Genomic DNA, 21,707 nt, shown 5'->3' with positions numbered 1-21,707 from the left:
AAGGGACGAGAAAAGGGGCGAGAGCAGGCAGTGGTGCCGTGTTTAATTAGCTCCGTCTCGTGCTGTACCCACACTTCTCGGCTTAGTAAATCCGAGGAACAAGAACACGTCGGAGCGTTGCGCAGAGATGATGTGCCACGGTTGTGGAAGCAGAGTGCGGAACGCCAGTAAGCCGGGCGCAGGCCTGCGCTCGTTCTTTGGCAGCAGAAGAGGGGGGCTGTGCTGCCCTGAGGCGCGGGGTGCGCAGGATGGGGAGCGCTGGCTGCCCAGTAGTCGCTTTGGTTGAAGCTGCTCTTTTTGCAGTTAGTCATGATGATCCCAAATATTGAATATTATTATTTTGAGACAAACTATGCATAAAAATGCATCCACGTGTTCTGTTAAAGACAGACCTACCTATAGCACAGCGGTCTCCAACCGCTTTGTGTATGTTCTCCACAGGATGGTGTGAAAAGCTCATTTTTACCCCCGCTAACGTGCATCTGCAAGGATTGTTCTACTGGGGACTGCTAGGACCCTAATTTCCTCACGATAAACACTAACATCACTTTTCTGCAGCACGGCAGCAAGCGGTTCATGTAACAACTTAACAGTTTGGGCCAGCAAAGATTTTTGGCTTGCCAAGAAGTAGGACATTTTCATTACGTAAAATTAGAGCAAGAAATCCAGACATTTAAATACAGGCTAAAGTTCAGATTTTCATGTCAAGTAAAATCTGGCTGATGTGAAATACTAAATACACCAGGGATTGCTAAATTTATACCATATGTTCCATTTCTAATAATTCAGTAAGTCAGGTTTTCAAGCTAACATTGAAATATATTGAGCAGTTTTAATGATTTTAAATACCATGTGGCTTTATCAAATGCAAACAGCGTCCCTGGGCTGCGACTAACGTTTCAGCAAAGTAGGTTACAGGCCCATGGCAGAATTAACACCTTGAATTAAAAAAAGCCTAAGCTGCACTGCAGTTTTATGAGCTCTGCATCCCATTGCCTTCCCCACCAAATAGTGGCAGTTTTTCTTGGGGGGGGAAAAGCCACTACCTTTTGTAGTCGAGAGGTTTATTCAGATACTGACGTGCCAGGAGTCACTGCCCAGTAGCAATGCTGGCCCCAGTGGATTTGTCCGATTGATTTTTACAAGCTGAAGCATGATTTGAGAAACTGCTGGAGAATGTGTCCCGCCCCTGCCTGGTACATGGTGAAGATGATCAGAAAGAATCCATCCCTGCGTCTGAGTCTGGTTCTGCATTTGGGAGAAGCACCTTCTTGAGAATTCCCGAGTAGTAAGGTCCAAACCCCTGCCTGTTGTGGTGGATCACGCTTCCAAACCTGTGCCCAACTTCCAGCAGCTCTTCCTGAATGGGATCAAGGCCCTTTGGGAAATCCTTTTGAGAATTGTGTCCATCAGGGGAAATGAAAAGGCTGAGGAAGGAATGAATCTGCTGCTCTGTAAGGAGCAAAAGCATGAAAACAAAAGAAATAAATCGTCAACCTTTGCACAGAAAGCTAGTTCTGAGACAAAGGCTTCCTCATGCAGTCAGGAGCAGATCTGAGGACACCTATGTTGTGGCAGGGTGTTGTGGACGAGTAACGCTCTAGATCAGCTCGGGGACACAGGGGACTAACATATTCCTCTTCCAAATATTAAGCAGATGAACCAGCATCCAGCACAGGAACTGAGGGGAATGTGACACAAGGAGAGTACTCGAGTATCAGGTATACTTGCCTTGTTTTCCCTTTGTCCTGGGTAGCTGCCTCTAAGGACAGCTACGGCTGGGATACTGGGCTGAAGGACTTAAGAATGCTCAAATCCATCAAACCTAATGTTAAAGGGGAGCAGGTCAACAATAAACATTTTTCACCCACTCTGAGAGTTTTTGTACTGCATTGAAGTGTCAAGCATCTTAGAAGTGTAATGGAATACAGACCTTCAGAGCCCAGGATTTATCTTGCCTGCCACAGCAGCATCTTGAAATTGAAAGCGTTCAGGAAGCCTCTCTGAGGAACACAGAGCTGAGATTCAACTACCTGGCTGCTTCAGATGTTCTTGCACTTGAAGTGAGCATGTGGAAAATGGTGGTGGTGGCCAAGAGTGCAGGCAAGACACGGGTTTGATTCTTAGACACGGAGGGGGGAAGGCTGTCTAGTTCTGCAGCTTCTAATGCCACACCATCGGTGAGTCATTGCCCTCACACACTGTCCAGCCTGTAGTTTATCGAGGTTTGGTTTAGGCTATTAATTCAGCCTTCCGAATTACATCAAAACAAAATAGCCTGCTCTGACATGGAAAGAATAAACCCAAATAAACAGTGTGGTGGAGTCCACACAGGCTGGGAAGGTATCTAACTAGATGAAGCAGAAAGCAGGAAGAGCCTCACCTTATTTTCATAGCTGATAAAAGCTAGTCGTCCATGTGGAAATAATCTTTCCTGCAGCGTACTAGCTGCCTGTGGCACTGCAATCTGATGCGGAGTTAACGTTCAGAGTACTAGTAAAAGGTCAAAATAACCAGCTCTTATCCAAACCATTTGAATAAATATTTTGATGGAGCAGCATTATAGGGCAGCTGGTTAGCTGAATACCAAGCAGTGTACTCTCTAGGGATAAATATTATTTAAAGATTTTAGCATGGTGCTTTACCTCAGCCAGTGATTAAGCTCTCACTCTACATCCTAGCCTGAAGATTGCAACACTACCTAGGAACAGACCTTGCACTTGGGCCTGTTTAGCTTTTAGCAAGAATGGGAGGATTTAAGAGATTTTTCAAGGCAATTACTGTTTGGGAATGTTTCAGGGTGGAATAGGAAAATCAAGGCAGTTTCTAAACGTGGCTTCCCTGACCCTCCTCTCCTGTGCAGACTATGTGGGGCCAGAGAGTGAACACTGATCCCAGGCCTGTCCTGCACGCTCCAGGGTCATTAGCCTAAACCCAAGTTGTAGCCTACAAGTGCAAAGTGGCTTCAAGGTCAAGTTAGACATAAGTTCAGAGACTCACCGATGACATGTTGGACTGCATTGCCCTTGTCCGCAAGGCTTTTTATCTGGCCTTTCAGGGAAGCACATTTGTCAGTGGTAAAAGCAGCGTAATCCAGCTGCGAGAGACTCCTGCTGACTTCTGGAGCACTTGGTCACTGATGTCATCTAAAGCTTCTTCACACCTAAATCATGCAAAGGTACATGCACTCCGGCCACGACTCACATTGGCTGGGGAAGGGGCTGTGCAGGCACAGAGCAAGGAGGGAAGCCTCTCCACGTGCCTGTGGAGGGTCACCACAGCCAGCTAGCACAGGACGACCAACATTCAGCCAGCGCTCTGTGAACTAAGCTTCCCTGTCCAGCTCTTTGGCAAGCACTAGGCTGCCCTGTGGCCGACTCATGAACTAGTGATCAGCACTGCTAATTTTTCCCTCTCATCAGGAAGGGACTATTGCTCTAGAGAGTTAACTCCCAGCTAAAAATGCTGGCTGGCTTCCCCCACTCCTTGCAGTAGACCTGGCTGCTATTTGGATCTCAGACCCTCTTCCACTCCCGGGGGAGATTCCTGCTGCTCATCCTGCAACCAACCAGCATCTGCATACTCTACTCACTGTTCTCCTTCTGGAAAAGAAAACTCAAAGTAACCCACCTGGTACAAGACAGCCCTTCAAGAGGACCTTTGTTACCCATTTCAGCCTAGCTACAAACCCAGGTGAGCCACACAAGGTGCTTCCACACAAGCCACTGGTCACTAGCAGGACTGCAGCTGTGACGGTAAGCTGATTCACCTCCGCTTGTACTTCCTGCAGTGGGGCCTGATCCATAAACAGCGCCTGTGAACAGAAACGAAATCAGCCTGTGGGTGTAGAAACAGCAGCTGTGATAACTCAGCAGATCTCAAGCCATGGAGCAGGGCTGTAACATCCCCATGAAGCTGAGTGGAGGGCAGCTGCCTGACAGCAGGGAGGGTTAGTTTTGTGAAAAATCCAATTTATTTCACATAGGGAAAAACCACGTGCAATGACTCATGGTGCAGAGGGGACAGAGAGTCTGGCCAATTCTTTCTATAGAAGATGCAGAACCGGTACACTTGTTAATTTTGTACATCTTTATGAAAACACTGTAAAGGTGTCCAAGCACTTCTCCTACCTCAGGGTATTCCTTTTGCCCAGGCTCCCAGCAGAGCAGATTCACGTATCCTCAAATTAGCACAGACATGAGACTTGGCACAGTTGTGCTACTGCTGACAGCCCCGGCGTGCATGCAGCAGGTGAGGCGCTGACGGCGGGGCAGGGTGGCGGCTGTGAAGAGGACGCAGACACTTCTGCTGCTGCTTTGCACAGCCACTCTCTTGTGCGATCCAGGCTATCTGCAGTGGGGTAACAAAAATGGATGTTTGCAAGAACAGACTGGTCAGGCTAAGTCAGTAAGAAGCGGGTAAGCTATACTGCAAGCTGAAGGGGACGTGCATTTGGAAGGCGAAGGCATCGTGCTGGCTCCTGGAACGGTGGGGAATGGCTTACACCATCACTAACATACAATATTAATGTATTGTTGCCAGGGCAAAGGGTTAGGCTACTGAGGCTGGTATCTGGAGAACATTGTATTTCCTAGAGGATTTCACTCTCCAAGAAGCACCTTTAATGGAGTCTGATGAAGGAGAGAGGCAGCCAGAGAGAAATCTTCTACAGCCTAGCAAAAGAGATGTCTACATCAAATGCAGGCTTTCCTCTTTAAGTATGCCTCCTAATAACATTTTGCTCATTCCTCTGAGGATCTCAAAACACTTTAAACTCATGAGAACTTACAGTTCCTCATGAGAAAGCTATCAGCTCTGTCTTATGCATGCAGAAAATGAACCACACTAAGTAACTTCTTTTCTGCAAGGTATGGTAGTGAAGAGCCTTGAGGAAGGGACCCAGGAGTCCTCCAGCTTTTAGAGGCATTTCTCTCATCTGTTACTGAGCACATGATGAAAGCATCACTTTTGGAATACTAAAAGTTCCCTTTGAGTGCTTTAATAGCTCCTGTAGAAGTAGCAGTTCTCCCCTGCCTTCCCCTCTGACTTACTAGGCAGCCTATCCAAGAGTTCCTGGAATTTCTTCCATTCATACTGGACAGTGTGGTCTTGCAAGTGGGTGCAGAGGCTCTGGATGGTAAAATTCAGCATATCCATTTTCATCAGGCCCAACACCCAGAAAATCTCACTGGGATGAGACACAGTGAATTGAAGGTTTAATACTGCAGTAAATGCTGTAATTGGGGCCATTTTAGAATGCCGAGGAAGGGGAATTCAGATCCTCTGACTTGATTCCATTTTCTCACAAAAGGTCTAATTGGAGTGGTCCCTAAAAATTACTAGATAAACCAGATTTACTTCACTAAAGACTCTTCTACTGCCTAAATTGCAGCTGGGCAACAGGAATATGTCTACATCAGAAAAAAAATAAGGAAGTCAAAGCCCAGAATGCACAAAAGGGTCCTTGGGCCATAATTCCAAGGCAGTTTCCCCTTAACCCAATATTTTACAGTTGAAGGTTTTGCCAGTCTGTGTAGACCAAGGCTGAGTCAGCATCACCCACCTGAGAAGCTGAGCTGAGTCTGTGAGGCTTTGCAACCCTCATACTTCCTCATCTCAAATGGGCGCACACAGCCTTGCCATTGTGGCAAGGACATATGTGGTGAGACCGTGGATGTCCAGACCTTCATGCTCAGCCTCCTGTCTAATCAACTCCATGTCCAAGGTCTCTTCAACCTGGCTTCGCAGTCGGTTGTGCCGCGGCAGCAGCAATGATAGCAGGGCCTGCCCAAAGAAGCAGCGGTCTCATTTTGTTCCAGGAACAAAACAGTTCTCCAGAGCTGCTCAACAGGAATAGAGGTTGGCCTTGTATTGAGACTAAGCTAACTATTCAGTACACAACTTCTGGGGCACACAATCGCTTTAAGGGAATGCTCGACTCTAATGACTCACTTCAGGATGTCTGGCTACTGTTTCAAATCTTGCAAAGCCTCCTTTAGTGCCATGCATGAAAGAAGGAAGTTATCTGTCTGGAGCCTAAAGGGAAAGCATAGACTGAAAAAGCAAACTATACACTTCATGGCCTGCTAAGAACATATGTCTTTTAGTGCTAAACCATGTTCTTACTTCATTGTACACTTAAATAGTAGATACAGCTCCTCATATGCCTAATGAGGTGTCTTTGTATAGATAATTGAAGTTTTTGTTTGGCAGACACTATATCTGGAATGGCCTATGGCTGTTACTATAGCCAACAGTTCAAACAAAGGCTTTCCATCCTTTTGGTAGAGTATGTGTTTTAAAGACCTGGGACCAGAGAATGAGTTTCCTTCTCAGACAGGTTTTAGAAGGTGCAGTTGGGTAATTTCTGTCTCCCTATAAACTAAAGGAAGCCTATTTTCTCCTCCCTCTTACGCATATTCATATAGGAATACTGGGTGTAAAGGGTGAGGTGATGATTCAGAGAAGGCTAATTCTAAGGTAACCATCTTCTCTGGTGAACAACTCACCTCTTTAGTCTCCTGCAGCAGCTGGATTGCCTGCGTGTAGTCTGGGGGAGCGGCAGAGAGCTGTTCCTCCAGGCTGTCCCAGAAGGCTTTCTGCAATGTCTCCTTCACTCTGTTTTCCAGGCTAAGAAAGAAGAGAGGAGGGGAGGCATTTTCTGTTAACATCAGACAACCACAACCTCCCAGTTCAATGGGACCATTCCTCTTGGCTTTCATTGTGGTTCGGGTGTTTGGACATTTTCTTCTCTTAGTCTTTATTTCTATCTGGCAGCAATGCACCTCCCCTTTCCCTAGCTCATGGAAATCTCTCTCAACCTAAATTTCCTGTTCTTCTAAAGTGGGACTCCCTCCTTTCAACCCTGTTCATAAAATTCAGCACTTTTAACCTGTCTTAACTGAGGGGTAAAAAGAGCATAGCATTTTTCAAGGAAACTCTCCAAGCCCTCAGAGAAGATCAAGAGAATGTTTTTCTAGCTAGTGCTTGTTTTTGCAATGAGAGAATGTCAGTGACTTAAACAGATCTTTAACTAAAACAGGCACCTCAGAGGAGATCTTCACTGAAAAGTCTGCTTTGTTCTTGTCAAAGTCACAGCTTATGCAGCTGAAGCCTGTAAATCTTTCAATGCTAGTGAGTCATATCTGATACTCATCGTATTTGAGAACAACTTAGTACATCATGAGGCAATGAATAAATAAAAAAAATGTTGGAGCTTGTTTTATTTCAGGAGCCATCTTATTTTCTTGTTACTTCTACAGTCAGATCCAAACCCACCTCCTTCCCACATTCTCACATTTTCTGTCACGTGACAGAAAGAAGCCAAGCCTGAATATATATATATACACACACACACACCCCTTTTGGGGGAGAAACTGGGCGCTTGCAGTTTGAAGTCACTGTTGAGTGCAATTGCGTGCACAATGGTCAGTTTGGAAATGTCATCAGTTATTTGCTGTAGCTCGTTCATGGAGAGAGCTTGTGGAGGGCTGGCTGTAGAAAAGCAGAATAAAAGTGAATGAGAGAAGGAATGCTAACCATAGTCTGCTGAGAGAAGGTTTAAAAACAAAATTACTGGCCAGCTTTTAAAGTGACAAAGTGAAAACGTGCAGATTTGTGTATAGACGATACCCCTCACCATACGCGTGAAGGGACCCCTCCTTCTCTTCCTCTTCCTCTTCCTCCTCCTCCTCCTCCCCCCAGCGCTCCCGCTCCCGCCCAGCGGAGCCCGGAGGCGGCCGAGGCCCCGCGGGCCGGTCCCACGCGGGCACGGGGCTTCCACGGAGCGCGGCTGACATCTAGTGACGGCCGGGAGCGGAGTGTCCAGTGAACACGGAATTAAATATTCAAATAATAATATTTAACTCCATTTAAATGTTGGCGGCAGGGCTGGGGGAGAAGCCCCGAGGCCACCCCCACCGGCAGCTCGCCACTTCCCGGCTCTGATCCCCCTTCCCCGTACCGGGCGGCGGGCCGGCAGCTCCTCGCCGCGGGGCCCGCCGTCCTCCCGCGGGGGGTGCTCGTCGCCCGGCCGGGGCCGGGGCCGGGGCCGGGGCCGGGGCCGGGGCCGGGGCCGGGGCCGGGGCCGGGGCTCGGCCATGGCGCTGCCCGCCCGGGGCGGCCCCTCTCCCCTCACAGAACGGCCGTCAGCCCCGGCGCGTGCCGGCCCCGGCCCGCCACACCTTCAAACAGGGCCGAGCCACGGCGCGGAGGGCGGGGGGGGCAGCCCGCTGCCGTTAGCCTCGGGGGGGCGTCCCGCGCCCACCTTTAGGGCGGCCGCACCTCGCTGGCGCCCGATAGCCGCTGCCGAGCCGCCGCCGTTCGGCGGAGCGCCGCGCAGAGCCGCCGCCTCCCGGGCGCGGCCTCACCGGAGGGCCGAGCACCCCTCCGCGCTGGCGCCGATGGGCCGCTCCTCACCGGGAACGGCCGCAGCCGCGGGGTCCCGTCGGGCCAGGCCGCGGGCCGAGGCGGCCCAGCGGGGCTCTCCCACTGGAGGCGGGGGTGGTGAGACGCGACGGCGGGTGTGAAGGGAGGGGCGGCGGCCGGGCGAGGCCTCGCTGTGGGGCGTTTGCACAGGCACCCGGGGGCCGCTCTGCGAGCCGCGGGCGCTGAAGGCTGGGGGGGCGGTAGCTCGGTGCCTGTCGCTGCCGGGGTACCCACCTCAGACCTGTCGGAGGGCATGAGGGGAAAATGGGGACTCTGCAGTGCCAGAGAGGCTCCGGAGAGCGCTGCTGGGCACGCAACAGCTGTGGCGTCCCTCCTCCTCACGTCATGCATCTGGTTTTGTCCTTTTTTCTTTTTGGTGGGCCCAGAAAGCAGTGGCTAACTCTGGCCACCTACCCGTTTGCTATAACCTTCCTTTGACTTTGCGGGGACTGGGATTCAATCTGTGGGGCAATGCCCAGTCTGGGATGAGGCTCCTTGTGTGCCAATGAACAATTTGCCTTTCTTCTCCCTTCCATCATTTATTTCCCTTCCCAATTCATTCCCTAAGCATCCAAGAACACCCGCCAGCGGGCACCTGCCCAGTCAGGGCTGGAGCTGGGAGGTTACGGAGCACGGTGGGGCCGTGGGGCAGGGGACGAGGGGTCTCGGGGTCTCACTATCCCTCCGGTGCCACGCGCGTGCGAGGGAGAGGCGCGGGAGCCAGCCCGTGTGGGCGCCATGGCCTTCATCCGCCCCTTGTAAAACAGCCCTGGCATAGCCCTGTCCTCCAAAGTCTGTGAAACCCTTAAGATGTCTGTGTGTTGTGGCTGGAGAAATGGAGAGGATGAAAGGCGCAGGGCTAGCACGCCACACAGGGATGGACAACCCTGTTACCAGCCCTAATTAGTTACAGCTTCACAGCTGGGCTGCATGAATGACACTGGGCTCTCTTAGCCTGCTGCCCTTGCAAAGGAAAGTATCCAAGGTGGGTTTAAAGGTGGTTAGAGCTGCCACCATTGCCCTGAGTTTGCAGCAAGCTATGAGTGCAATTAATGCAGCTCAGCTAATGAGTTGTAACCGGTTTAGCTGTCATAAATGATTGCATGCCAGGGGGTAGCCATAGCTTGAAACCACGTCTGTCCCGTGGTACATCTGCAGCACAAAGCTGTGTTGGAGTGATCTTTAACCGTCGTCAATTTCCTCAAGCCCCCGGGGAGCTGTAAAAATCATCCCATCAAAAAGCAATAAGGGAAAACTGCTAGGCTTGGGCAGTGCCACAGCAACATCAGACGGTGACTGGCCCTGGGCTTGGGGGTGGACGCCACTGAGAAACGAGCTGGGAAAACCAACTGCCCTGAAGTGCAGACGGCTCTTTCCTCTTGCTCCAAGCACCCCAGGGCCCATCCGGCGTATGGGGTTTGCGAGGTCACCCAGCCCCGGGGGGGAATTCACCTCCTCCCGAACTGAGGGCTGTGCAGTCTGGCAGCACAGAACTTAACACTGATTTCTGTGCACTCTGCAGGCAGGTGGACACAGTTTTTGGTTGGTGGTTTGGTTTTTTTTTTTTTTTGTTTAACTGTTTTTCCAAGAGAGAACGCGTGTCTCAGTGCAGTAGGCTGACCCTGGGCAAAAACAGGGCTGTCTGCATGCCATGTGCAAGTTGACAATTATTGTGTGAAAATTTCCAAAAATACAACGTGCAATGCCTTGGAGGGGCAACCGGAGCAGCTCTTGGTGGCTCCTGCATGGAAAACTCAACACCAGGAGAAGGCGACGGGGCCCCATGCACATGGTGCAAAGTTCACATTTGCACGTGCAGGAGCATCCACGCAGTGGGTTCACGCTGAAGAGCTCCTGCACCCATGAACGGGGGCACAAAGAGGCTTTGGGTGGTGGCTGCTCTGCCCAAAGCTGCAGGAAGGAAGGGGCATGCAGGCGGTTTGTGGGCCGGAAAGCAACTGGTCATGAGAAATAAAACCAGTAAAGCTCATCATGGGGCCAGTCTAGCCCAAATCCCATCCAGGAATTCCCCCCAGTGCTCTCTCTTTGGCTACATTCAATGCCAGACGTGGCTTCTGCCCCTTTCTGATCCCTAGCTTCATGTGAGGAAGCTGAGGGTGGAGCAATATCATTTATAGAGAATAAAACAGCACAGCTCTCGAGGTGACTTCAATTTGCTCTTGTCTCTGTTTCAGAGCAGGGCCCACTGCTCCCAGCCTATAAATCCTGATCCCAGAGGAGGCAATTGTATGTATTTAAATATATATGCATTTGCCCTGCATTCATTTCCTTTCCCAAGGGACTGGTGACATGAAGAATTGTAATAGCAGAATGTATTTTTAATGCATTTCCTGCAGATTTCTGCAAGGGAATCCAATTCCTGTGTGACTTTCACTTGCCACAAAGGCAGAAGACCTCAGGAGCACTGGTAATAGGCAGGGTGGGTTTTTTAATCTACCTTTTTAATGAGCTCCATCCATCCCTCTGATTAGATTAATCTCATTTATTTTAGCCGAGCCATCTAGCTGAAATCCCAACGGAGGAAATTGCGCTTTTGAGTGTTTCAGGATGAGTGCTTGAGTGTCAGGCAGCAAACTCCACGAGGACATTTCCAATTTGCCCTTTTATCACCTTGGAAATTTGTAGCCCCGACAATCACGTTGGGGAGGGACCGTCCGAGCTGCAAACCTGTCTGCATCACCAATAGTGCGGACAATGTGCCACAGAGAGCCTGTGCGTCTCTCCTCTCCCCTGTTTTGAGCAACTCCACCAACAGAGCAAAACCAGCCCCGCGGGGAGGGCTCAGCTTTCCAAAAACCCTTCCATCTTCTCGGCAGGAGCAGGACAGAGAGAGGTCCGTGGATGGAGCATCCTTGCCGGCGGGACAGCCGCGCTTTTGCAAACCCACCGGCACGACCCCGCTGGGTGCAGCAGGCGGCAGTGGGTGGGAAGGGCCCGCTTGTTCAAACAGAAATACCTTTGGCAGCAGCTGCAGCTGATGGAATGGGAAATGGATTTTTTGTTTAAAAGATGGCGTTGTTGTTTCAAGCCTGACAAATGTGAAAGTCCTCATTTAAAGGAGTCAAACTGGCAGTGAAATTGGTCACTGTTTGCACACCCACGTGCCAACGGAGGCAGCTGAAAGCAAACTTCTCATGTATCCTGATCCAAATCACCTGGGAGCGAAGCTTAGCAAGCACGGTGCACCAAGCTATGAGCAGCCACCCAGCCGTGGAAGGCTCTCTGCAAAACAGCAAACCCTGTTCCAATGGGAGAGGCAAAGCCCAGTTGGTGTTACAGCCCCCCACTTCCAAAAAATGAGGGAATTTGGAGCCTACAAGCTACAGCTTTGGCTCTGTTAGAAATTCTCTTTCTAGGAGGAAGGCAATTGGGGCGGAGGGCAGAAAGTGTTAGCAGGTGTTTTGGGAGGGTGTGGAGGGAAGAGCTGGGGAAGCCAGGAGGTTTCCTCTGCCCCATCAGCCAGGAAAGCTATTTTTGCGGGAGCTCTCTGGGGTACCAGACAAGGTTAGGATTGTTTCTGTGCTGGATGCTGGTGCAAATATGTGGGCAGGTGGCTGAATCCCAAGGAGCTCACAGCTTCCCTGCAGGTAAATGAAGTGTTGTTGTCTGCTTTGTCCGGGTGAGAGGATGTCTTGGTGTCAGGTCTGCTGTAGCCCCTGATTTTGGTTTTGGCATCCTTTGGAGAGGCAAGTGTTTGCTGCGGTGATGGCTCTGGTGCGGGTGTGCAAGGTGTGTATGTGCCCGTGAAGCACCGCATGCTTCACCAATGACTACAGTATCTATTAATTCCCTCCTCCTAAGCTGGTGTGTGACCTTTTCCATGAGATGTCCCATATGCGTGAGCTAGCTGTTGCCATCTCGGTCACAGCACACGTGTCTGAGCTATGGGGCCTGGCCACTTTGAGCAAACCATCATCCATCCTGCCCAGCCTCCTGTGGCCAGCGCCCCATCTCAGGGCATTTCAGACTGATGCCGTCATCTGCATACTTAGGGGACGGGTTGGTGCTCGGTAAACTGAGGCTTGGAGGGGTTTGGCTCGTGGTCACGTAGGCAGCCTGGCTGGAGCCCAGGCATCGTGGCAGAGAGACGTGCGCAGAGCCGGGGAGATGCTCCTCGTGCTGTCTCACCCTATCGGATGCCCCCGGACCCAGAGTCAGTTTTGGGCTCCACAGGCACAGTGCCTGTTCACTGCCGGTGCCGCTGGCTCTGGGTAATCTTTGTATTTGCTGACTTTACTTAATTATCGCTTGGTGGAGAGCTTGGCTCTGGCAAAGCTGTGGTACGGGAGGCCCAAACCACACACAGCGCTCGGGGAGGGATTTTGATCTAAAAAAAAAAAAAAAGTTCAAAGGTGTTTTTGGCTTAATGCGGTTTATCTAAATTGCTTTATGTTTGTTAATCTGGATTAACACAAATGCGCTTGGAACAGCCGGCTGGGGAAGGGTTTGCTCAGCTATTGCAATGAGGACAGACTTTTCCAAAAATGAAAAGTTTGAGCTGGAAAAAAAAAAAAGCCAGGTCCTGTGTGGCATTGAGTACATGCAAGCCCTGCGAACAGAGCAAGGCTGTTCTCTTCCCCACTGCCCGAATCCATGGGGTGCCTTTGAGAGTCATCCTTGGCACCTGCATACCCTAATGACTGAGTGGCTTCCCCCGCTGCTGGCGGAGGATTAATCCCCCTGTTCTGTCTGGGGCGATGCGAACCCCTTTTTTGGCTGGCATGCCAAAGCAGTTGGCACGAGTGGTTAGTGAACTTCAAGGTAAATTGCAGGTCAAGCCCAGATTTGAAGGTGGTGGTGGGCACGAGTGTGACCCAAGGAGCCATGTGATGTGGGCGACGTCCTGGAGAAGCAGGTGATCTCCCCGTCCTCTCCTTTCCCCAGGGCTGGGATTAGGAGAGATTTTACAGCTGAGTGGCCGGCCTCATGTTAAGATTTGGTTTGTATTGGCTCAGCCCCCCTGGCCCCTTGTCCTCAGGAAGGACCTTTTAGGTCTGTCTTGGCCATTTTGCATGTCAGCAGGGCAGTTCATGCCTGCCAGCAACCTGTGCCTGGGAGGGATCACCCTTCGCATCTATAGGGACTTCTCACCTTGAGAACAGGCAGAGAAACACCTAGTGTGGAAACTGGGACTCATAGAAGAGGATCGTGAAGCCCAGCACTTTGGAGAGGGTTGTCTCATGCTTGTGCATTTGCCTGGGATCTGGGTGCACTTTCTTGCCCTGCAAAAGGCTTCTTGTGCAGCCTCAGGCAGGTCCTCGCACCTTGGAGCTCAGTTCCTCCCATGCAATGGGGAGAGCAACCCTTTCCACCAGCTGCCCGTGATCAAGGATGCTTGGGTGCCACGGGGAGGGGGTCAGAGACCCATCGGGGACTGACAGATCAGCTCCACGAAGGACCCAGCTCCAGCTGTCAGCAGCCACAAGCGGCGGCAGCAGGAAAGCGAAGTGTTCCTGCTGAGCTGAAATGGAAGTTGTAAGCAGGACCTGGGCGCTGCCCAAAAACCAGGGGACTCCCTCCTCCCCCTGCCCCAGCGCAAACAGCAGATTAACAATTTATTTGACATGTTGCGGCTGGTTAGTTTCTTCACCCGCTCCCCTGATCAGAGGGAATAAATGTTGCAGTGTGCAATAATGTTCATTTCAGGTGAGGGTAAATATAGAAAGGAAAACCTGCTGAGAGTAAGCCATTTATTTCTGCGTTTGGAAGCCTCTACTCATAAACAGTCAGTCATACCCATTTGGAAAATCCCAGTGTGGTTTTTTTGGCCATCCTAGAAGAATGTTTACTTTCCTGTAGGTTAAAAAGTTCGTTTTAAATTAAAAAAAATAATAATGGCACCTCACTTCCAGCTGCCCCCGGGTGTTTAGAGCTTGTTCACACACTAAGGCCGCTCTGTTCTTGTGCAAAACTGGTCTGGTGCAGAGTCACAGGGGAGATCCTGCAGGGCTTTCCCAGCTGGCGGTGCTGGGGGAACCTTGTTCTTTGGGTTCCCCTTGTTCCCCTGCTTGTGCTGGGCTTGGGATTTCGTCAGACCTTTCAGCCACGTGCGGGGTTAAAATACCCAGCTTTTGGGGGTGCCAGTGGGTGAGGATGCAAGGAGGCACTTGGAGGGATCTTGGGACCCATGCTTGGGAGGCTGGGGTGGAGGGGTGAACCCGCCACACTGAGCTCACGCTGGACCAGAAAACCTCTGAGGGTTTTCGGAAGAGCGTGCCAAAGACAACAGGACGGTGAGGACTGCAGGAGCATCCACCAAACAAGCCAACAGCCAGGGTAAGCCTGTGCCCTGCTGCTGCTGCAGCATAAGAGAGACACCCCAAAACAGCGTTGTAGGAGGGGGCTGAAGAAGGTGGGGACTCCCTTTCTCGGCCAGGCTCTGTGTCCCTCCTCTACCCTGAAAGTGGCACCGAGGACCCATGTGTGAGAGAGCAAAGCAGCCAGCTTGAATTGGACAGCTGCCCTGCGTCGGCTCTCTACGGCTGGCACCAGCCGAGCGGGAGCCAGCTCCCAGCTCTAAAGTTTTCTGCAGTCAATAAGGGTCTCTCCGTGTTTTCCGACAGGCTTTGGATTTGGCTCGGGTTTGCCTTGGTTTCCGAAGGCAAGAGGCAGTTAAGTCTCTTGGAAGAATGAATTAATTAGCAAATGCCTTTGGTCAGGTCAGTGCCCTCAAGTAGTGTGCTTCATCCTTTAAAGCAATGCCTCTGCACCCAGGTAAGCCGCTCTGAAAGGCTTATGTTACCCTTAGTATTTTAAGAGCTACACATACATCATCCCCGAGGAACCCTTTTTTTATTAAAAAAAAAAAAAGGGGGGGAGAAAAAAGCCTCCCCCAAAACGCGGTGTTGACTCTAACAGTGGCATTTGTGTAAGCAACAAAATATTGACGCAGTTGGCTGGGGTCTGGCTGGGGCTTCTGGAAATAAACTGCTGCCTTGTTAAATTGTAGATGGAAATGCAAGTGGGAAAATGACTGACATCTTACACAAGGCGGGCAAATAAAATCGCTGCTTTACTACAGCGTGAAAAAACTCAGGAATTAATAGGTCTCCTTCTGCTCGGGGGTGTTGGATTTATCCCCGAGTAAGATTCATAAACTATTTTAAGGAGAGAAGTGCTACTTTTAAACACGCGTGTCTGGGTCCTGGAGTTAAAGTGGTGTCACCGGTGCCGAGTTAACCCTTGCCTTCTCGTGGTGTGCCAGCCCCAGGAGTAAGAGCAGGCAGCGCAGGCAGCCCTGTTCTTGGAAGACAGTGCTCTCACCAACTATATAGACATATCAACACCTGATAAGTGCTATGAGTTTATTTTTGAAGGCTATTAAGTACGATGTGTTCCAACAGCTTATGTCAGAAATGCATTTCAGGCCTCAACCTGAACACTGAGCTTGATTTTACCTGTGTGGGACATAAAATGCATTTAAAATAAAACACCTGCTCCAGAGCTATGCCTGGGATGAAGTTGAAGCAGACGCCCAGAGCGTTGCTGAATCCATCTGGGGTGTGATCCAGCACACCGTGAAAGACTCCTATTGACCTCAGTAGCTGTAAGAGCTATTATTGGGGTATCTTCTATGGGACATACAATTAACAGAGCTTTAAAGTGTGATATATCGCTTTCCTTTCTACCCAAAGCCCCTTCCTTCTCCACCCACATCCTGATGATCTGCCAGTTGATGTACATATGCTCGTGGAAAAGCAGGACGAGATAAAAGCTGTATGGAGTGCACAGCGAGTTTGCTAGTGGCACAGGGTCCGACTCGCCAGCAGCAACAACACCAGTGTAATTATACATGCTCCAGTACGATTTCCCAGTAATTATTCTGGAATAAAAGCCTGCCTATTTCTGTAAAAGCTTATGTCACTTGGAAAGCTGTTATAAATTCAGCTGGAAAAAGGGACCCTTATTCTGGGATAAGTGTGGTTAGTGGTTAGCTGGGAACGGGGCTATTCCTGGCGCTACCATCGACCTTCCTGGTGACGCCGGGTAAGTCACCTCACCTCAGCGTGTGTCACCTTCTCCTGCTGCAAACCGGGAATTACAAACAAGGGCTTTCTCTGCACACAGAATTTTGGGAAGCTCCATGACACTGGAAAAAAGGTGTCACAGGGTGACAGGCAGTCATTTAATGGGACTTGGTGCTTTTTTACCCCCCTTGGAGGTATCTTGATAAAATTGTAGGTTGGGGAAATGAGGGATGTAGCCAGGAGCTGGCGATGGGGACTGGATGAGTCGCCGGAGCCTGGGCCGTTGGCCTATTACTGGGAATACAGTGTTTTCCTCTCTGATTTTAAAAATAGTCTATTCTGCTCTGAGTTTTAGACCACACCCCTCGCTAGGGCATCGAAATGTCTTGGCTGCTGTTTTCTTGAGCCAGCTTCTTCCTGCTTGCAGCGTCGGGATATGGTACCAGCATCAATCACTCCAACTGCCAGGTCCTCTGGATGCAGCGAGGAGGTTGGGTCCTGCCCTGGACTGGCAGTGCTGTGCCTTTGGTCCTCAGGCACTGGAGGGGAAGGGAAATCTCCTGATTCCCAGCATTGTGGCCTCTTCTTCCTCCAGTATCCCTGCCTGATCAATAGCTGGTTCTGTGATCCCTAAGGTCCCTTACGGGAGTTTTGCTTCTGCCTGTTATTTCGCAGCAGCTTCTTGCACAGCTTCAGAAACCCCTTTTGGCTCCAGCATCATGCAAATATGCACGGTCAGAGCTGAAGATGTGGCTCATTCATAGCATATGGCATTAAATTCATGCTAGAGATGGGGACATCTAGTTTCAAAGGTTTTTTTCACTTGCACAGATAGTGCAGGGTGGCTCAGAAGACAGAATTTGTCCGCTTTGCCAAAGTGGGTGCTGCCCGTGGAGCAGATGGACCAACATGCTGATGCCGAGAGGGGAAGGGAGTCTGCCCTGGCACATTCCTGTGACCTCCGGCCCTGCGTGAGCACCGGAGCGGGGCTCACCACTGCTCTGAATTGGTCTCCAGCCAAGGAGGCAGAGGGGAAAAAGCTTTTTACAGCCCATTAGTGCTCCCCAGAGCCGTTCAGCCCCTCTCGTAATAAAAGTGGTGGAAGCCACAGAAACATTAAGGACGGTCTGCAGAAGATGCCAGCCTGCCTCCTGGCTCCATGTCCCTTTCCAGTGACTTTGCTGGAGCTGCTGACCCTCCTGGCAGCCCCGGCTGCTGGAAGTCCCTCCGGGAACTCAATAACAAGCTGGCGAGGGCTGGTCCCCCATCCGTCCCGAGCTCCCCCGGCAAAATGTGCATGGGAGGGTTCCAAGTGCAAATGTGTGTGTGCTAATGGGAAATGAATTGCCTCTTGCCCCGAAGCCTTGCAGCTTGAGGAAAACAACGCAGGGTCTAGGAATGACCTCATATCGCCTCCCAGGGAATGTTTTGCCAGATGAAGGGGGGAGAGGCAGCATCAAGACAGCACAATGTATGTATCTCTCTCCCTGTGTAAACATCCCTGTAGCTGCAGAAACCTCTTAAAACCCTGAATGAGAGGAGAGCAGCTGCTTTGATCTGTGGATGTGGTTGTTATTTTCTAAGTGCGGATCCGCTCTTTTTTTAATTTTGCTTCAAATTAAAAAAATGCCTGTTGTGATCTTTTGCTTTTATTTCTTGGCTAGGGACCGGAGCAGGGTGCAGTAAATTTTCATTATTCCCCATGTAACCATTTCAGCATGGTCGACAATTCCTTGCTGGCTCTTCAGCGCCGCAGCACAATGGACCAAATCTTCTGGCCCTACGTGAAGCCAAAGCAAATGGATTTTGCCCAGAAGTGCACAACGGGGAGTGGAGGCAGCGGGGAGGAGAGTCCTGCCACCTCCTTCCCTGCCTGAAACACCCACACGTGTGCACCCACGGCTCAGGCTGGCAGGGTTGTCCCGATGCCTTTGAAGCCCTCTGGAGAGGGCTCCCGGAGACCGATCTGTGCCAGCCCCGCGCCATGGCAGCAGGAGCTGGTAAGGAGCCATCGGGGCCGAAGCGCCAGGCTGTCTTGCAGGCCATTTAAGTGTGATTCATGGCCCTCTCTCCAGACTCCCTGTGTGATCTTGGGAATCTCCATCTGCCTGACTTTCCCCATCTGCGTGCTGAGCAGGGGGACAGCCCTGTGCTTGGAGGGGCACTGCAGCGCGCACAGCCCTGGGACCTCCATTGGCCCTTCTGCTCAACCAGGAGGCATACTTTTGTAAGAAAGCAAGATTATATATATATATTTTAGGGAGCTTCTGAACATCAGCAGCTCACCCAAACCCTGCTGCTTTGCTGTGGTGCTTTACAACCCTGTTAGAGGAGTGAGACATGGGGCTCAGACCCTCTCGCTCCCCGTGGCATGAGCAATGCTGCCATCGGCCGAGGACCTGCCTTCATAGGAGAGATCCACCCCCCAGTGCAAGACACTGGTTTAACTGGGAGGACTTGGCTGGAGATCCATCCCTGACGAGGCAGTCCAGGTGAGAGCAAGGAGTTTGCTCGTCCCCACGTGCCATCATGTGGCTGCCCGGTGTTTTGGCATTTTGATTACATACGATACTGTGTATTTAAGACTGGTTTATGGGTGTTTATACTAATGCGTAAACCTGTAATTTAGAAGCTCGGTTATAAATCAACATCGCTGAAGGTTTTGTCCCTCATGCCTTCAGATCGGTCTCCAGATTTAGAAGATGGGTTAGAGGGGAAAAAAAAAAAAGGACTGTTTAGTTTTCCTCTGGTTATGATGATAAAGGATCATGGGATGGGATGCGAGCGTGTCCCACTCCGAGGTGTGGCAGCCAGGCACAGGGATCCACCAGCATAAGCGAGCAGAGAGTTTCCATTTTGACTCTGCTTTTACGACAGCCGTAAGAGAGACTTGTGTTTACATGGCAAATCCCAGCCTGGAAAGAAAAGTGATGCTATGGCTGCTGAGCTGATGCTCATGGGAGGGTGCTGGCATCCCACTAGTGACATTCTCTGCTTGTGCTGGGACATGGGCTGCAAGGACCAGAGCCCCTACCCACTCAGCACTGCACACGAGGAGGAGCAGCCTTCATCCCCAAGAGCTACTGGAACAGACCGGGGCTGGCAGGATAGCCAGGAGCCTCCTCCAGCGGTAGTGCCGAGCAGGATAGCACATTCCCACTGGTGGGTCATGGTCCTCTCCTGATACATCCTAATGATGACACCTCTACAGTCATATTTTTATATATAAAATTCTTTTACAGCTTTAATGATAATTTCAGTACCTTTGCCCCTTCTCAGGCTGCCCTGGACCCTGGCTGTGCCAGGGATTGTTTTGCATTACTGGTTTGATTCAATATAGCATAGTGAGATGTGCTGTGAGTTCCTGAGGCTAGTCATGTCAGTGCAAGTGCTCTTCTGCTGGATTTCTTATCCCACTGGGCTATGGCAGAGCCAGTTGTCCCTGTTGAGAAACCTCTTTTAGCTATGGTGGGCTGGAAGCTGCCTTGCCCTTAGCTGCCAGCCCAAGCAGATGAGAGTCACGCAGACTCCCCTGGCTCTAGGTTCACCTGCAGCCACCATGCAAACATGAATTTGAACACTGGAGATTTGTGTTGGGTGTAATGGGCATGTCTGTGCATCTGTCCTTCAGCTGATGCTGGCCTCCTGCTCCCCTGGAAGGGTCAGTTCATGCATGGGTTTAGGACCCTGACACTTTGCGTGGTGGACCCACTGGCAGCAAGCAGAGCTGCAGGATTTCTCCGTGGGGCTGGGAGGGAGAGCCTTGCCCTTGGCCTCTGCCTTTTGAAATACCAGGCGTGAGGATGAGCTCCTGGTTTCCACACGTGCTGCTCTCCTGGGCTGGCCGTGCTGCATCTGTCCTGTCTAAAGCAGACCTGCTCTTGCAAACCTTCTCCCTCAGGGAAGGTCCCTGTCCCATTAAGGCAGCCCAAGGGTTATGAGTTTTTGTAGGGAAAGCACCAAGGGACTCCTCAGCATCCTCCTGTCCAGCTGCGGTCCCTCCCCTCCTCTCTGCAGCGAGATGGCAGTGGGTGCCTTGGCTTAGCTGAACGTTCTCCATCACCTCCAGCACCCTTTATTATATCTTTAGGGGTTATTAGGACAAAAGGGGATACGAGAGGCTGCAGGGGCAGCACAGTGGGCCAGGAGGACCCTGTGGGCAGGGTGACCACTGGGGCCCTGGGCCCCCACGTTCTTGGACAGGTGGAATCACTGCACACCTTCCTCCTGCTCCTGGCTCCCAGCCTTATCTCCCACTGCAATTTCCTGGCTGGCAATGCCTCTCCTGACTCAGGGAGCAGAAACACCCCAGAAGGGAGGTGGTGCCAGCAGCTCCCAGTGCAGGGGTGGTCACGGGGTGTGGCAGAGGGTCCCCCTGCACCCCTGGGATGCCTGCTGCAGGGGGCCAGGCTGTGAGAGGCTCCTGCAAGCAAACAAAAAAAACCCTGAATATTTTAGAAAGGTCTTTGTCTTCCCCCCCTCCACCCTTATTTCCAGTCCCCCCTCCCCACCTCTCCCTTGCAAACAGCAGACCTGCTCTCCAGTCCTGCTTTCCACCGGCCAAGCACCCCAAGATGCTCCCGCAGCCAGCAAGCCCAGCCAGGTTGTGCCATCTGCAAACTCTTTTTTTTTTTTTTTCCTTATATATATATATTTTTTTTTTCCTTCCCCTTTTCCACCTATTGCCTTTTCCCATGCCATACGCCTCCCCCTGCCCCCCCCGCTTGCCACCACCCCAAGCCCTGGGCTGGCCGAAGGGCTGCGAGGTGCGGGGTGGGTCTGGGAGTTGCGGGGGGCTTTGCATTGATGCATTGATCGCCCATGGTCTCCGCCTGACCTCCCTGCTCCCAGGGAAGCAGTCTCCATGGCTACTGGCCCTTCTCCTCCAGCGCAGACTGTAAATTCCTGCAGGCAAAGCCCAGCCTTGGGGGTGCGAGGGGGGGAGCCGGGAAAGAGTAACCAAAGCCAAATAGAAAGAAAGAAAGGCTGGGAGAAAAAGGGCGTTGCTTGGATGGGGCTCTCCTTTCCACTCCCCTTTCTCAGGTCCCCAGCACCAGGGCAAGGCGCCTGCTTCCCCCCTCCAGCGCTGCTGCTCCTGCTGCTGCTGCTGCTCTCTTGCAAAACTGGAATTGGCTGGGATTATTTAAGGAAAAAAAAAAAAAGGAGAAGGAGAAGGGATCAGAGCAGCCGCCAGAGAGAGGGCGATAGAGTCCACTTTCCTCCAACTGCCCTGGGTCTCCTTACCTCACTCTCTCCTCTTTAGCAACACCAAGAGCCCCAAACTGAACCCAG

The 21,707-nt window shown here is 51.3% G+C and overlaps 2 protein-coding genes across 6 annotated transcripts in view; one reads left to right on the top strand and one right to left on the bottom strand.

Annotated features, from left to right (window-relative positions):
* ANKS1A (ankyrin repeat and sterile alpha motif domain containing 1A) overlaps positions 1-21,707 on the top strand; it is a 167,238-nt gene that overhangs the window by 109,727 nt on the left and 35,804 nt on the right. The window lies entirely within an intron of this gene.
* Positions 4-6,746, bottom strand: TCP11 (t-complex 11). The gene is given in 10 exon segments (XM_082330230.1): positions 4-1,452; positions 3,001-3,126; positions 3,129-3,163; positions 3,631-3,655; positions 3,658-3,822; positions 5,007-5,188; positions 5,564-5,601; positions 5,605-5,616; positions 5,620-5,784; positions 6,510-6,746. Coding segments are annotated over 10 exon segments (1,200 nt in total). The 5' UTR covers positions 6,723-6,746; the 3' UTR covers positions 4-1,213.

This window comes from Platalea leucorodia (genome assembly GCF_965183815.1).
Source record: "Platalea leucorodia genome assembly, chromosome: 19".
Taxonomy (NCBI): domain Eukaryota; kingdom Metazoa; phylum Chordata; class Aves; order Pelecaniformes; family Threskiornithidae; genus Platalea; species Platalea leucorodia.
Note: the sequence above shows the minus strand (reverse complement) of the source record. Positions and strands in the feature narration are given on the sequence as shown.